This window comes from Cetorhinus maximus, chromosome 13 (genome assembly GCF_964194155.1).
Source record: "Cetorhinus maximus chromosome 13, sCetMax3.hap1.1, whole genome shotgun sequence".
Taxonomy (NCBI): Eukaryota; Metazoa; Chordata; class Chondrichthyes; order Lamniformes; family Cetorhinidae; genus Cetorhinus; species Cetorhinus maximus.
In genome coordinates, this window is record NC_135891.1 from 27,150,889 (window position 1) to 27,168,413 (window position 17,525).

The following is a 17,525-nucleotide window of genomic DNA, read 5'->3' on the forward strand; positions in this document are numbered from 1 at the left end:
AGTTACAATTTATTATTAGGTTTTTTTTAAAAGATGCCTTATCTGAACAGTGATTGGTTTTTAAAAAAAATTGAGCTGTCAGAAATTCCCATTACTCGAGAATTCCAGTTGGTAGAGTGCTGGATAACACAAAGTTTACTGTACCCCAGGTCCCTCTGCTCCTACACCCATTTTACAATTATACTCTTTATTTGCCTCTCATTCTTCCTACCAAAATGAATTTCACACTTTTCTGCATTAAATTTCATCTGCCACTTGTCTGACCATTCCACCAGCCTAAGTTGTTTTGAAGTTTATCATTATTCCCCTCAGTTCCCATTATTTCCAGATTTTGTATCATCTACAAATTTTGACCTGTGCCCTTTACACAAAAGTCAAGGTCATTAATAGAGATCAAACACCTACGCTTGGGTATCCACTATACACCTTTCTCCAGTCCAAAGAACAACTGTTCACCACTTCTGTTTCCTATTGCTCAGCCAACCTTATATCCATGTTGCCACTGTCCCTTTTATTTCATGGGCTTCAACAAATCTGTTAAAAGGGATTTGTTAAGTATTTGAGAAATATGAAAAGATAGAGGGAAAGGGCAGCAAAATGAGATTGGAGTAGACAGTTCCAGCTGGAGAGATGCACAATGAGCATATAACCTTGCTTTGTTCGTCTCTTGAGAAATGGTTTCAGCAATTCTTCCATCTACATGACATAGATCTTGGAGATGCAGTACACATTCCAGATGAAATCTTAGTATTTGGGCATGAATTCCCATTGTTTCCAGCTTCCTCATGACAGCTCTGAGATAGCAAGTGATCCAAAATGAAATGCTTCAGTTTTCTGTAGTGACACATCTAAATGCATGCCAAGAACAAACCAAACTCACCCATTAAACAATGACTGAGTGACAGACATTCCTACGTCTCAGACAAACAATATTCTAATTGTTGAATTAAAATTTGTTCCACGCTATACTTCCCTATCCGAAAACAATTTTTACTATGTTGACCAATAGTTGCCAGAAACAAAAACACAGTTTTGTGGCTGGAAGACAACAGGATTAAGTTTTCACTGTAATGGGCTAAACACATATTAGCTTTAGGGAAATATGTACCTTGTCTAAACCCAGAAAGTGATAAGTGCATAAGCATATTTTACTCCGATATTTACTAAAATATACAAGCTTCATACAATTTTCTTCTTATTTAAAACTGATGAATTACATGAAAAAAATATAAGTCACACCACTGCACAATGTATAAAGGAAAGTTTTACATACTTTATTTTATACTGGACATTATATAAAGAGTAACATGCCTTTTGAAACAATTACATAATCAGTCCATACAGTGCCTATGACCAAAAAGCAAAAGTACAAAACTGCTTTTATTTACACCATTGCATGAAAGTCACACACAAATTAATTGGATCCCATGAAACCACGGAGGAAAAAAAGAATCTAATGCAGAATTTCAAAAAAGGAGTATTTAAATATTTAGAAATGTACAAAACTTAAAATTTAAATCACAGTAAACTTCATATCACCCCTTCCCCCCCTCAAGGACTATATTACCACTATTGTTAGAGAAAAATGTACAGAAAAGCAAATCAACAGGTTTATTATATATTGAACAGCCAAAGACTCGGATGTGTCTGTACCGATTGAAGTCAATGTTGTATTTTGTAATGTTTCATCAGTAGACTAGTAAATAGAATCATGGTGGCAGCCACTTAGGTAATTGTTCCATTTCTTTTCTTATTGTTTTCATTTTCTCATCCATCTTCATCACAGGTCCAGATACAAATAAGAGGCTTTTATGATGTCTATTCTTCCTGCATTTCCAAATTTTGAGGCCAAACAAAATGCATATTTGGTCTTAATTTAAAAAGGGCTCAAGAAAAAAATAAGAACACAATGCAAAAAGCCAGTTTAGATCAGAGCTATGAAGTATTTAAAATAAAGAACAAACTGCTCTATCTGTATTGCACATGCACTGCATACAGACAACAAAGTGCAACATGTTTGTTCTGAATGCAGTTCTTCAGTGCTTTAATTATGAGCCATTCACATAAACCATAAAGGAAGTGATAGAAAACAACAAAGTCGGTCAGGCTTTGGTAATACTTTAATATTTCTACTGGATTTTTGCAGCTATGCCTATATATATTCATATCTAAAAATGCACAACAGCCTCAGTAAATTGAGGTCCAATCCAAAACATTAGTCAGTACAGTACAGGCGATTTCAAACTCTTACTAAACCACACTTCTGCATTTTAGAACCCACAAATCTGCAGCAGTTTTGATTCTGCACCTATAGTGATTTAAAGGCTTCCATTAGAAGGTTCCTGTTTACATGGTTTTTATTTAATTACTTCAAAAAGAAACATTTAAAAAACAAAAAAAAAAACCTTGCTCTATTTACATCTGAACAAATAAGTGTAATCAGCTTTTTGGTGTATAGTCCACTTCAGTTGTTTGGCCCAACTGTAATTATAGTAACAAATGTGTTCAGACAAGGTACTCTTCAACGTACTGTGTAAATGTTAGGAGTGGGAAATCCATCAATCAAAACTCACAACCAAATTCTAGGCATCATATTCCCATAACATTACTTTCTGTGAGCGAGTCAGCTTCCTTCAAAGTATTCAAATAGAATAGGCATTGCCTGTTTACAAATATACTTAAGTAAGTCACTCTGCTGCTTCTTCAGCTACCAGTATTCTACACCTCTTTTTAAAAAGATCATCTTTTCCTGCTTAATGGAGCTGCGTAGAAAGTACAACCAATGAATTTCTCTGATCAATGGCACTCAATAGACATTCTATGGACCCCTCTTTGTGAATTGGCTCTAGCTTTAAATCTGTTAGTTGCATTTGTACATCAAAATTTCCACATCCAGCTTAACTGCAAATGGTTGAACTTTTAAGATACAACTGCTGAAGAGGCAACAAATATTTCCAGTAATAGATTTTTTTTTAAAGTGTCTGGCACAATAACACATGTGATAAAGTAGGTAAAAGCTCATTTAATTCTTGATGTAAAATACTCACAATGACATATTGGAACAAAGGTGGGAATGCTTTCTATAATTAATGCCTATGTAGCAGCCTAAATATTTTATTATCCAAAAAGGGCATTTGTTTTTGAAACAAAATTGGCATATAAAAATTTCCTTTTAAGAACCCCAATATTGTTGCCTCATCGCTCCAAAAGTGAACACTGTGCAATCATACCTAAATTGAAGGAATTTTTCAAAATTATATTCTTCGGAATCAAGAGGTGCTTGCCAACATGTCCATTAACATTTACAGTTAGAAGATCCATCATCTACATGAACTCCACGTGTTGCTGGTCTTTTCAGTCTATTTTTACAGCAGCGTAGATTTTTCGTATGAACATGTATGCAGCATAGAATCCAATAGTTCCAGTTAGCAGCCAGAAAGAAAGCACCATCAGAGTTGTGTAGCCAAAATACAACAATGATGGGATGAATTCCACAATATCCAACTAGAAAAGAATAAAGTTTTTCTTAAATTAATAGTTTTGAATTGCAGTGCCAAAAAAATAAACTGTAAAAGGTTTTCAAAACATATATCCTGAAACTGTGCATCAGCAAATTCAAAGTTTATCAAAATCAAAAAATACCGAATTAAATCAGGTTTTATTTTGTCATTCATACCTTATTAACAAAATAAAATATGGCATAAACAAGCACATAAAATGCTGATCCGCCAGACACCAAGAACGTTCTCCACCACCATCTATAATCCTGAAATGTCAAGGGAAAGAAGTTAATGTTTTCATTAGAACTAAAACAAAAGCTTTCTTCAATAAGTACAAACCCAACAGAAACTTCAAGTTTTGTGTTCATCCTAAGACTTTCCCAACTAGACATTTCGTCAAAATAAATCTGATACCATCTCAGGAGTATTCTACTAATGCTAAATTTGATATGAAAGAAATGAGTGTCAAATCTGACACTCACTCTTCTGGCAGTTTGTTTTCAGTATCAGCAAAAAGGGCTGCCATTACCCTAATGCTGCATCTAGTCAAGTCCTTTCCCATTGGGAATCACTCAAAGTGATCCTTACTCCACAGTATCAAACTTACAGTACAGACCAAGAAAGTCCCAGATCTGATCCCAGTGCACGTAGCATCTGACTTCAATAAAGGTGCATTTGGCCTCAGCCTCTTGATTGGGGATGAGGCGGTGAGGTAGGGACTGAATAAGCAAATAGGGAAATGACTGCTATATAGTGTCCCCTTTCGTGTATAACTTTTGGATGAGAGCAGAACTGGGTTTGTTATGATGACTCCCACACCCGAGCCTGCCAACACTCACTGTCTTAACTCACACAAAAACAATGGTCACTTAGGCAAGCCACCAGTGGGCTGCAGACAGTGGTGGAATCAGATTCTAGTATAACTTGACTCCTTTAAGAAATAAGGAGAGGTGGGAGAAAGAAAACAAAGGATTTAATGAAAGTAAAAATGCCAGTGTAGCAAATCTAATCTCTTTAGCTGGTCCCTGCTTTCAGCCATGATGATAACTTACTCAGGTAAGTTTTTTTACTAATCAGATGTCTGCTTGTCACATTAAAGATGCGATTGTGAATGATTGATTCACATTTATCCATTAGTAATTAAATGTAGATTGAGCTCCTAATAGCTGAGTTTATCCAGCAAGTAACTGAGCCGTACAGTTCCCAGATTTGTTCGATTCCTAGGACGTGCAGAGTTAGCTGGTCTAAGTCATAGCTCCACAACTGTAGCTGACTTTCGCACTCACAGGTTAGGAAGGGGCAAATTGTCTAAGGTTGCTAATCCCAACTACAACTATTTCTGCTGAAAGTAGATGTGTGTGACACTAGGCATAAGCAGGATAGTGCTTAATCCATGATGACGCCCCAGTCTATAACCTCATGTTATTCTCCATTAATGCTCATAGATAAATAATGGCCATTTAAGTTATATGGCATTGGAGGGAGGCATGGAAGCTTGGACTCAGTGAGCAACCAAACACTTTTGGGAGAGGGGAAACTGCAAAACTAAAATAGTGGATTGCAGTTTCTCTTGATACCAAGTGAAAGGATCTTCTAACTTCCTTCTTATTTGAAACCAGGTTTTAACACACAAAATGAAAATTATGACAGTCATGTAATGGAATATCTATATCTGATCATACCTCTGCACAAAGTTGAAAGTAAACCATGACAATGCTGATTTGAGAACATGACACAACCAGGATAATAAATACCAAAAATAAGAATCCAAAGAGATAGTAGAACTGGTTTTCCCAAATTGCCTGCAAACAGAAAAAAAGGTTTTAATTTAAATCAAACTATTGTTGAATAATGACAATTCTTCTGGTTATTAATTTAGTTTGGCTGGCAGTTAATTAAAGCACCAATTTCTGGTTAGGAAAGCCACGTTTAAATGGCTGCAATAATTTCAAATATTTGCAAAAATAGTATTGAGAGATAAAAATTGGGTCAACAGGTATGTTTTACTTCTATTGTAAATACTGAGGGGAATCTAATAGAGGCTCGCAAAATTATGAATGGTTTTAAAATGGTGCATCAATGAAAAATAATTTCCATGGGTTTGTGAATAGGTAACAAGAGGACATAAACTCAGGAATGTCAATAGGACAAAGAAAGAAATTAGTAGTTTGTGTTATTTGAACGGGTACTAAAATAGCAGCTATAAAAATACATAATGAAAAGGGGAATTAAATAAATATTTGAAAAGAACAAATAAAAAGGTATACAAAAGGTAGGGAAATGGTTATCAGTAAGTAACTCCAGCGAAAGAACTAATATTGATTAAAAAATAATTTATTAGATTTACTTACACTGAAAATAAAGAACAACTCAATAAACATGGCACCAAATGGCAGGATACCAGCCATAAGAATTCTGCAAATACAAGTTAGTAAAATCAGGCAATGGTGCAGAAACACAAATACAACAATTTGATTGAGGTCATTATCATTAAGGGTTATGACAAAGGTAATGTTAAGTTGATTGCATTGTTGGGCAAAAGAAAAACACGAGAACGTAAAATTTAAAATTAAAGTGATGGCTACAACTTTCCTCCCATACAGATCTATGTAATGTGGAATTCTCTGTCATAAATCATTGCTAAAGCAGAGCTTATAAAATTCTTTTAAAATGGAATTAGATAGCTGCTTGAAAAAAAACTAATTATTAAAAAGGTAATGGGGAGCAAGCAGGAGATTGGGATTAGACTAGTTGACTAATGTGGAGAAACACACCGACCTAATACTTGCTGGGGTGAATATCCTGTCTGTGTCTTAACATTCTATGATTGAAACACATGCATTAGTATACTATTGTAACTGGGAACAAAAAAAACTGCAGGGTTTGAAATCTGTAACAAAGTGAGGAAAATGCGAGAAACATTCAACAGGTCAGGATCTGTGAAGAAAACATGCAAATTAATTCAAGTGTTTATTAACAAATATGTTCTCTCCACAGATACTCACTAGCCTGTTGAGTGTTTCCAACATTTGTACAGTGAAACTGCTAAATGTGAACCACCATCACCTACTTGGAGCAACTACTAGTGGGCAATAAATGTCCGCCTTGCCATTTCCTGAGAATGAATAAAAACAAATTCCAGAAGGATTGCAACATGCAGTGTAACTCGAGCCTACTTGCAACAGTTGGCAAATGCAGAGGTTCTTTATCTGGAGCCGAATTCCTCTGATGTTCTGACCATATACTCTGCAATCTCTCCTTCTGCAGTAGATTTATCTCAGTATTGGTCTAAGTTTGAGTTACGAGTGATAGCACTTTTTGGAGCACCATCTTTAAGATATAAAATGCTATAAAGCAGGGAAGCTACAAAGGGGTATAGACAGAATAACTGACTGGACAAAACTGGCAGATGGCATTCAACTTATGGAGGTGCAAGAAGATTTACTGTGGAATAAAGAGAGACAAATTGGAATATTTTTTAAGCACGAGAGCCTAGAAGCTGTGGAGCTGCAAAGGGATTTAAATGTCAAAAGGTGCAAAAAACTAGTTAAAAGGCTAATAGAATGTTGGCCTTTAGCTCAAGAGGGTTGGAATACAAGTGTGAAAAAGTGAAGTTTCAGTTGTACGGAACCTTGGTTAGAGACCATTCGGTACACTGTATTCAGTCTTGGGCACCAAACCTCATGAAAGGTGTATTGATGTTGCCGAGGTACAGCACAGATTAAATCAGGATGGCACTGGGACTTAAAGCGATAAACTGTGAAGAAAAGTTGCAAAAAGTTGTCTGAATTCCTTTTACAAACAGAAAGTTTAGAAGTTTGGGGTATGATCTAATCCAAATGAATAAAATGATAAAGACATTCAATAGGGTACCTATACAAAGAAACTTGAGGGAACCCAGAACCAGGGGGCATAACCTTAAAATTAGAGCTAGACCCTTTAGAAGTGAAATCAGGAAGCAGTTTTCACAAAGGATTAGTGCAAATCTGAAACTTTCTGCTCAAAAAGCTCTGAATACCAGGACAATTAATTTTTCAAGACGAAAACTGATCGACTTTTGTTAGATAAGGACTTCAAGGATTATGGAGCAATGGCAAGTAAAGGGAGTTGAAATACAGAGCAGCCATGATCTAACTGAATGATGGAACAGGCCGAAGTGATTGAATGACCTACTCTGGTTCCTATGTCACTACCAAATGTCAGTATGCAGCTAATATTTTACAAGTGCGCTGCACCAAAGGTTTTTTTTTCCTTTTAGTGGTATTGTTGAGATACCCTGCAAGCATGGTTTTATTTGTGCATCTGTTTCACACATCAGTTTGAGCAAACACACTCAAGTGCACTGGATGCCCTCCACCATGATGACTAAAAGCATTATGTTTGGGAGTCTTATGCAAGGATAAAATCCAACTTCAATCAAAGTAAATTTTGACCACAACATTTCAGCATAAAAAATGTTATATGAAATAATTTCTGATGTCAGGAAGTTAAAAGATAGACATGAATTTCACAATGCCTTGAATGTGCACTGATAATCTGTAACTTACCCAACAAATTTGTTCATGTACCATCTCTGTTCAGGGACCTGACGTGGTATTTGATTGGTGCGCACAGGGTTGTCATATGGTTGCTTTCGAAAACCAAAATAATAGCCAAGGTATACTAAAGGGAGGGAGATACCAAACCACATGCAGAGAAGAGCCAACATTGTAGGAAAAGGAACCTTTAAAAAATACAAAAAAGCATCAATAGTTAGCTAAAAAGTTCATCAAAATCTCAGCAAACTGTGGAGAAATCACATTTTAGAAATCAAAGTGCTTGATCAATTGTGATTAGAAGAAAAAATAATCAGTTTGTAAGGTTCTCTTTATGTAAAGTGTAAGCTTGTAAAACTATGCTACGGCCCAGTTACCGAAATTCAGCAATTAAAGTTTAACTTCAGCATTCAACTGTGAAACTTCTGAGCTGATTCTGCTGCTAAGGAATCAAAAGTACGGTCAAAAGGTCATATCACAAATTCAAGCTGCATCTGAAAACATAGTACACACCCCTCTGAATATCTTCAAATCACAGCAAGTATTGTGTTGCAATGTATTTCATACTTAAGTTACACATGTACCCAAGAACAGAAGTCCCATTATATCCATTTTCTAAAGGAATCCAGAGTTTGAGATTTTATAGAAATGACAAATTGGTGTTCACAGATAGTACAACAAATCTGTCCTCTAAATTTCTCTTTCAGCAGGTGGTGATGGTGGTTAATATTAAAAATACTATTGCTTAGGTGTCAGCCTCGGCTCATTCTGGTGCCTTTTTTCCCTGCCGTCCGACTCGAGTGTCTCGACCACCCCCTCCTTCAGCAAAATAAATCTTTTGTAACTTGTGTATTATGGATACAAGGAATCTTCCTGATATTAATGTTGACGGAATACAGAAATTAGCTTGTGATGGCAACACAACTAAAGCAGAAGCAGAAACCTCTGAGCCAGGTCAGAGAGACAAACCCCAGTCAGAGACATGAGCTCATAATATTGTAGTGCACTCAAGTGTCACCCTATGAGTCCTGAAGGGCATAGCTGCTAGACTGGATCTGTGGGAGGTGTTGAGGGAACCAAGAGAGAAAAACCTACTCTTGCCCTGACCAATCTACCTGTCACAGATGCATCTGTCCATGACAAAATTGGTAGGAGTGACCACCACACAGTCCTTGTGGAGGCAAAGTCCTGCCTTCACATTGAGATACCTTACATCGTGTTGTGTGACACTACCACTGTGCTAAATGGGACAGATTTCAAACAGGTCAAGCAACTCAAAACTGGGCACCCATGAAGTGCTGTGGGCCATCTGCAGCAGTAGAAGTGCATTGTACCCCAAGCCATAACCTCAAGGCCTGGCATATTCCCCACGCTACCATTATCATCAAGCCAGGGGATCAAACCTCGTTCAATGAAGAATGCAGGATGGCATGCCAGGAGCAGCACCAGACATACCTAAAAATGAAGTGCCAAGTAACATGCAATAAAGCTAAGTGCTCCCACAATCAATAGATCAGATCTAAGCTCTGCAGCTCTGCCGCATCCAGTCATGAAAGGTGGTGGATAATTAAACAACTACAGGTGGAAGAGGCTCCACAAATATCCCCATCCTCAATGATGGGGAGCCCAGCACATCAGTGCAAAAGACAAGGCTGAAGCATCTGTAACCGTCTTCAACCAGAAGTGCCAAATGGATGATCCATCTCAACCTCCTCCTGATGTCCCAGGCAGCACAGATGCCAGGCTTCAGCTAATTCGACTGAATCTATGTGATGTCAAGAAATGGCTGAAGGCACAGGATAATGCAAAGGCTATGGGCCCTGACAACATTCCAGCAATAATAATGAAGACTTGGGCTCCAGAGCTAGCCATGCTCCTAGCCAAGCTGTTCCAGTACAGCTACAACACTGACATCTACCCAGCCACGTGGAAAAGTGCCCAGTTATTTCCTGTCTACAAACAGCAGAACTAATCCAACGTAACCAATTACCATCTCACCAGTCTACTCTCAAGCATCAACAAACTGATGGAAGATATCGTCGACAGGGCTATCAAGCAGCACTTACTCAGCAATAACCTGCTCACGGACGGTCAGTTTGGGTTCCATCAGGGTCACTTAGCTCCTGACCTCTTTACAATCTTGGTTCAAACATGAGCAAAACAGCTGAACTTGAGGCGAGGTCAGAGTGACTGCCCTTGACATCAAGGCAGCATTTGACCAAGTGTAGCATCAAGGAGCCCTAGCAAAACTGAAATCAATGGGAATCATGGGGAAAACTCTCCACTGGTTGGAATCATACCTAGAACAAAGGAAGATGATTGTGATTGCTGGAGGTCAACCATTTCAATTCTGGGATATCACTGCAGGAGTTCCTCAGTGTAGTGTCCTAGGCCAAACTTTCTGCACCTGCTTCATCAATGATCTTCCCTCCATCATAAGGTCAGAAGTGAGGATGTTCGCTGATGATTGCACAATGTTCAGCACCACTTGCGACTCCTCAAATATTGAAGCAGTCCATGTCTATATACAGCAAGACCTGGACAACATCCAGACTTGGGCTGATAAGTGGTAAGTAACATTGGTGCCACACATGTGCCAGGCAACTCTCCAACAAGAGAGAATCTAATCATCTCCCCATGACATTCAATAGCATTACCAACGCTGGATCCTGATTATCAACATCCTGGGGGTTAACAATAAGCAGAAACTGAATTGGACCAGCCATATAAATGCTGTGGCCAAAGAACAGGTCCGAGGCTGGGAATTCTGCAGAGGGTAACTCACTTCTGGACTCCTCAAAGCCTGTCCACCATCTACAAAGCACAAGTCAGGAGTGCAATGGGATACTCTCCACTTACCTGGATGAGTGCAGCTCCAACAACATTCGAGAAGCTTGACACCATCCAGGACAAAACAGCCTGCTTGATTGGCACCCCATCCACTGCCTTCAACATTCACTCCCTCCAACACTGAAGCACAGTGGCAGCAGTGTGTACCATCTACAAGATGCACTGCAGCAACTCACCAAGGCTCTTTCGTCAGCACCTTCCAAACCCATGACTCCTACCACCCAGAAGGACAAGGGCATCAAATGCACGGGAACACCACCATCTGCAAGTTCCTCTCCAAACCACAGGCCATCACCATTCCTTCACTGTCGCTTAGTCAAAATCCTGGAACTCTTTTCCTAACAGCACTGTACCTACACCACATGGGCTGCAACATTTCAAGGCGGCAGCTCACCACCACCTTCTCAACGGCATTTAGGGATGGGCAATAAATGCTGGCTTTGACAGAGATGTCCACATCCCATGAACAATTAAAAAAAAATCTACACTATCTGTCTTTCAATGATATGTTAAACCAATTTCTGTCTGCCTTCTCAGGTATACACAAGACCGTACATCACTTTCCTAAGAGCAGGAGAGTTCTGCTTGACCTGGCCAATATTTATACCTTAAGCAGAACATTATTTATTTAATTGCTTTCCATGGGACCTCCCTGTGCACAATTTGGCTGCAGCATTTCACCACATTACAACAATCACTGCTCTTCAAACACAATTCACTGGTTGGGACATGCTGAAGTTCTTTCTGCTTGCAAGTACAATTTGAGATAATCACAAAAATAATTAAAGGAGTTGGGCTAGAGAAAATCCTTTACACAGTAAGAGGTTATAAGATCATAAGAAATAGGAGGAGTAGGCCATTCAGCACCTTGAGCCTGCTCCGGCATTCAATAAGATCATGGCTGATCTGATTGTGGCTTCAATTCCACTTTCCTGTTTGTCCCTCATACCCCTCCACTCCCTTGTCGATCAGAAATCTCTCTAACTCAGTCTTGAACAGCCTTGATGCATCTTCCACTACTCGCTGGGGAGTGACACTCAGAAAATATTCTTCTTTAACTCCGTCTTAAATGGGATATCTTTTATTTTTAAACTGTGCCCCTAGTTCTAGACACCCCCACTAGAGGAACTATCCTTCTGCATCCACCCTGTCAAGCCCCCTCAGAATCTTACGTTTCAATAAGATCATCTCCCATTCTTCTAAATTCCAATGAGTATAGGCCTAACCTGCTCAACCCTTTCCTCATAACACCTTTACCCCAGGAAATAGCCAAGTAAACCTTCTCTGCATGCAAGCATTTTGTGATTCATGTACCAGGGCACCTAGATCCCTCTGTACAACAGGTTCCTGCATTCTCCTCCCATTTAAATAATATTCTGCTTTTCACCTCTGCTTTTCCATTCATCCTGCCAAAGTGGACAAGCTCACATTTTTCTGCATTATTCTCCATCTGGCAAATGTTTTCTCTCTCATTTAAAATATCCATTACCCTTTGCAGACTCTGTGTTCTCTTCACAACTTGCTTTCCTACCTATCTTTGTATCATCAGCAAATTTAGCTACCATGCACTCATCCAAGTCATTAGTATAGATCGTAAATAGTTGAGGCCCCAGCACTGATCCTGGTGGCAATTAGTTGCACTTATCCTGACTCTGCTTTCTGTTAGCTAACCAATCCTCTATCCATGTTAATATGATACCCCAACGCCACATGCTTGGGTAGTAAGCTTTTACGTGGCACCATATTGAATTCCTTTCGGAAATCCAAATACACCTTCTCTATCAGTTCCCATTATCCACCCTGCTTGTACTTCCTCAAAAAACTCTAATAAATCAATGAAGCACAATTTCCCTTTCATAAAACCATATTGACTCTGCCTGATTGTATTATGATTTTCTAAATGTCCTATTTCCTTCTTAATAATGGATTCAAGCATTTTCCAAATGACAGACATTAGGCTAACTAGCCTTTAATTTTCTGCTTTCTGTCTCCCTTCTTTCTTGAATAGTTCAGTTTCATTTCCAATCCGCCGGGACCATTTCCTTTATATATACTTGTGTAAACTCTGTCTTTTTATATTTCTAGCTAGTTTCCTTTCAAACTCCAATTCCGCCCCCCACCCACCGCCCCCCGCCCCATTTTTTTTGTGGCATTTTTTGCTGGTTTCCAAAATTTGCCCAATCTTATGACCTAACACTAATCTTCACAGTATTGTACATGATTTCATTCAATTTGATACTATCCTTAACTTCCTTAGTTAGCTAGATAGGGCATCCTTCTCATCGAGTCTTTCTTTCTCAATAGGATATATATTTGAGTTATGAAATATCTCCTTAAATGTCTGCCTTTGCTTCTCTACTATACTACCTTTTAGCCCATTTTCCCTGTCCACTTTAGCCAACTCTGTCTTCATAACCTTGTAACCGCCTTTATTTAAGCTGAAGACACTACTCTTCTCACCCTCAAACTGAATGCAAAATTCTATCATGTTATGATCAATATTGCCTAGAGCCTCCTTTACAATGAGGTCATTTATTAATCCTATCTAATTTTCTGTCTGAGATTTTCTACCACAATCCAATGTAGAAATTGAATGCATAAATTATATTAAAATTGACTAAGATAGCTGCTTGGAAAGGGGAATATGGAAGTATTAGGGGCAGGAGGGAAGTGAGATTAGAGTAAATGGCTGATGTGGAAAAAAATCACTGGTGCAGGCTTAATAGACAAATGGCCCATTACAGTTCTGGAACATTGACAGCTTCTACATACTGTGTTTCAATAAAAACTGAACTCCTTTGTAAATATCTAAATTAAAATCAGTAATCAATACCTAAGTTAAAGCTGCAAAAAGATTCGAATTTTTCATTTATTCATTCACGGGATGTGGACGTTGCTGCTAGGCCAGCATTTATTGCCTATCTCTAATTGCCCTTGAGAAGATGGTGTTGAGCTGCCTTCTTGAACCGTTGTAGGTGTACCCACAGTGCTGTTAGGGTGTTCCAGGATTTTGACCCAGCAACAGTGAAGGAATGGCGATATAGTTCCAAGTCAGGATGGTTTGTGGCTTGGAGGAGAACTTGCAGGTGGTGGTGTTCTCATAAATCTGCTGTCCTTGTCATTCTAGGTGGTGAAGGTCACAGGCTTTGAAGGTGCTGTCGAAGGAGCCTCGGTGAGTTGCTGCAGTGCATCTTGTAGATGGCACACACTGCTGCCACTGTGCATTGGTGGTGGAGGGAGTGAATGTTGAAGGTGGCGGCTGGGGTACAGATCCAGCCAGTGGCTTTGTCCTGGATGGTGTTGAGTTTGATTGTTGTTGGAATTGCACTCAACGGGGCAGGTGGAAAGTATTCCATCACATTCTTGACTTGTGCCTTATAGATGGTGGACAGGTTTTGGGGAGTCAGGAGGCGAGTTACTCTCCACTGAATTCCTAGCCTCGGACCTGCTCTTGTAGCCACAGTATTTATAAGGCTGGTTCAGTTTCTGGGTCAATAGTAATTCCCCCAGGATTTTGATAGTCGGGGATTCATACGAACTAGGGGCAGAAATAGGCAATTTGGCCCCTCGAGCCTGTTCCGCCTTTCAATAAGATTATGGCTGATCTGTTTGTGCTTGAAATTCCACATTCCCATCTACCCCCTGATAACCTTTGATTCCCTTGCCTGGCAAGAATCTATCTACCTGTGCCTTAAAAATATTCAATGTCCCCGCCCCCACCACCTTCTGAGGCAGAGAGTTCCAAAATCGCACAACCATCCGATAGAAAAAAATTCTCCTCATTTCTGTCCTAAAAAGGCAACTGCTAATCTTAAAACAGTGCCCAGTAGTTCTGGGCTCACCCACAAGAGGAAAAATCCTTTCCATGTCCACCTTGTCAAGACCATTTAGGATCTTATATACTTCAGTCAAGTCATCCCTCAATATTCTGAATTCTAGTGGAAACAAGCCCAGTCTGTCCAACCTTTCCTCGTAAGACAACCCGCTCATTCCAGGTATCAATCTAGTAAACCTCCTCAGAACCACTTCAAACGCATTTACATCCTTCCTTAAATAAGGAAACTAAAGCTGCACACAGTATTTGAGATGTGGTATCATCAATACCCTGTATAACTGAAGCATAACGTCCCAACTTTTATGTTCAATTCCTCTTGCAATAAAGGATAGAACTCTATTTGCCTTCTTAGTTACTTGCTGTACCTGTATACTAACTTTTTGTGAATAGAACACCTAGAATCCCTGTGCACCTCAGAATTCTGCAGTCCATCTCTATTTAAGTAATATTCTGCCTTTTCATTCTTCCTGCCAAAGTGAACAACTTCAAATTTTCCCACATTATACTCCATCTGCCAGATTTTTGCCCATTCACTAAACCTATCTATATCTGTCTGCAGCCTCATATCCTCTTCACAACCTACTTTCCTATTTTTGTGTCATCTGCAAATTTAGCTACCATGCCTTTGCTCCCCTTATCCAAATCATTGATATAAATTGTAAATATAAATTCAGCAACGGTAATACCATTAAATGCCAAGGGGAGATAGTTAGATGTTGGAGATGGTCTTGTTGGAGATGGTCATTACCTGGCACTTATATGGCATGAATGCCACTTGCCATTTATTAATCCAAGCCTGAATATTGTCCAGGTCTTGCTGCATATGGATATGGACTGCTGTGGTACCTGAGGAGGCAGAAATGGTGAACATTGTGTAATCTTCAGCAAACATCCCCACTTCTGACCTTATGATGGAAGGAAGGTCATTGATGAAGCAGCTGAAGATGGTTGGGTCTAAGACACTACCCTGGGGAACTCCGATGATTGAGCTCCAGCAACTGATCATTTTCCTTTGTGCTAGGTATGACTCCAACCTGTTCGTCACATTAAGACTGTTATTACTGCTAAAGACAATCCAACTTTCTGCATCCAAAGCAGCACTGGGACCAAGACGACAACTCAGCGTTAGTTCTCAACCCAAGGCCCATGTGAATGCAGATGAAAGTCCTACCAAGAACTTCTACTTTTCTTGTTCCAGCTACCAGTTCTGTGCCTTTATTCTCACTACAATTAAAAACAAGCACAAATGAAACATTTGTGCACTCGTTTAAAATAAATTGTGACTCCTTTATTTTGCTTTTAATTTCATCATCTGCAGCAGTTCGTAGATTTGGAGTACAGTGAAGAGGGGAGCAACATAATTGCTGGGCACTACAATGAACTAAACAACAAGGCAGGGGCATATATGTTGTTTGTGTGCTCTGAGATACTCCACAAGATAAAGAGCTTTCTATTTTTTTTTCCAAGGCTCAAGTCTGGTTTGTAGCAATGATGCATTAAACTAGTCTACAAAAAATATTTCTAATTACTAACAATTTGTGTTTATATTAATACTTACAGCTCCTGATGAATGTTTTCCCCAAATGAAACAATTTAGGACAAAACACAATCCAAATACAATGCTAGGATAGAGAGTGGCAGTCTGTAAATAAGGAGGACAACAAATCAATATCGATGAGTAAAATACAGATAAAGCAGTAAAATCTTTAAACGCCAGTGTTTCTTTGAGGCAGTGTAGCTAAGAACAACACTGCAATGGTGGAATACATTTGCTGTTTCACTCAGTTAAATGCCCAATCTTTGGATCTGTGGACCTTTCCTCCAAAGGTAAATTGGATTTTATGCATTCATCTTTCCTAAAGCAGCAGGGTAAATAAAGTATAGGAGGAAGTTACTACGCAAAGTACCTACGGGCATTTGAAATTTAATTCTTAACTATTTGTTGATGCCAGAGTGGGTGCAATGTTCAACACCTAGCTGACCAAGATGCAAACCATCGCCTCACAGGACCAGAAGGCTGCCAGGAACTGTGTTGAAAAGCTAAATCTGAAGCAGAGAAGATACTAAACATTTTGTTGCAGGGCATAGTGCAGAAATATTGCTACAATCCTCAAAAATAACTTATTAACATTGTATCCTTACCTTTACTGCTTTAATCGCTGGAATAACTCCTATAAAGTAAAATCTCTATCCAGATATATAACTCACATGGTTCCATAAAGATCTGCAGTTAGATTTCAATTTTTTAGCTTAAAATTTAAGGTAATTTTGTGCCCTTTGGGGAAAGTGGTGACAGAAGACTGTGATGTATTTTGGGATATTTATGATTATTTTGCACAGAAAGGATTTTTGGGGTTGGTGGTGAGGGGGTTACCTTTAAATGTTGCAGCTGTTAAGGCAACGTGTAACTCAGACAAATGATAAGAAAGAACCAAGACATTAAGTGGTTAAAATACAAGTAAGCTAGCTTTGCCAAAGCCTAAATATGTTGGCTGCAACTCATTAACATATTTTGGCAATCAATAAACACCTGTGTTGGGAAATCCATCTTCCTTTCTGGATGCGAATAGAGGAAGGTGAAGAGGCAGAGGTACAGGTTAAGTGGATAGGTCTGACGCTTCCACCAAATAGTAAATATAGTCAGTCAGTTTTTACCAAACAGAAAGCTGAGGGGGCAGATTTTGGCCCAATTCAAAATGTTAGTTAGGAATTATGATTAAGTATGATGCTCAGAACACTTACAGGAGTGACTAAAATTGCTGTACCCATGGGCGAAACCGTAAACTTCTAAACAGACTTCATGAT

At 38.9% G+C, this 17,525-nt stretch overlaps 1 protein-coding gene across 1 annotated transcript in view; it reads right to left on the reverse strand.

The window, feature by feature from the left end:
- Nucleotides 1-1,253: 1,253 nt before the first annotated feature.
- The window catches only part of tm9sf4 (transmembrane 9 superfamily protein member 4), a 73,770-nt gene continuing 57,498 nt past the window's right edge, over nt 1,254-17,525 (reverse strand). The window contains exons 13-18 of the mRNA XM_078555158.1: nt 16,279-16,362; nt 8,048-8,223; nt 5,852-5,915; nt 5,183-5,302; nt 3,677-3,766; nt 1,254-3,504 (exon numbers count right to left, since the gene is read on the reverse strand). Of these exons, the coding sequence (XP_078411284.1) occupies nt 3,355-3,504; nt 3,677-3,766; nt 5,183-5,302; nt 5,852-5,915; nt 8,048-8,223; nt 16,279-16,362 (684 nt within the window). The 3' untranslated portion in view covers nt 1,254-3,354. The remainder of the gene's footprint in view (nt 3,505-3,676; nt 3,767-5,182; nt 5,303-5,851; nt 5,916-8,047; nt 8,224-16,278; nt 16,363-17,525) is intronic.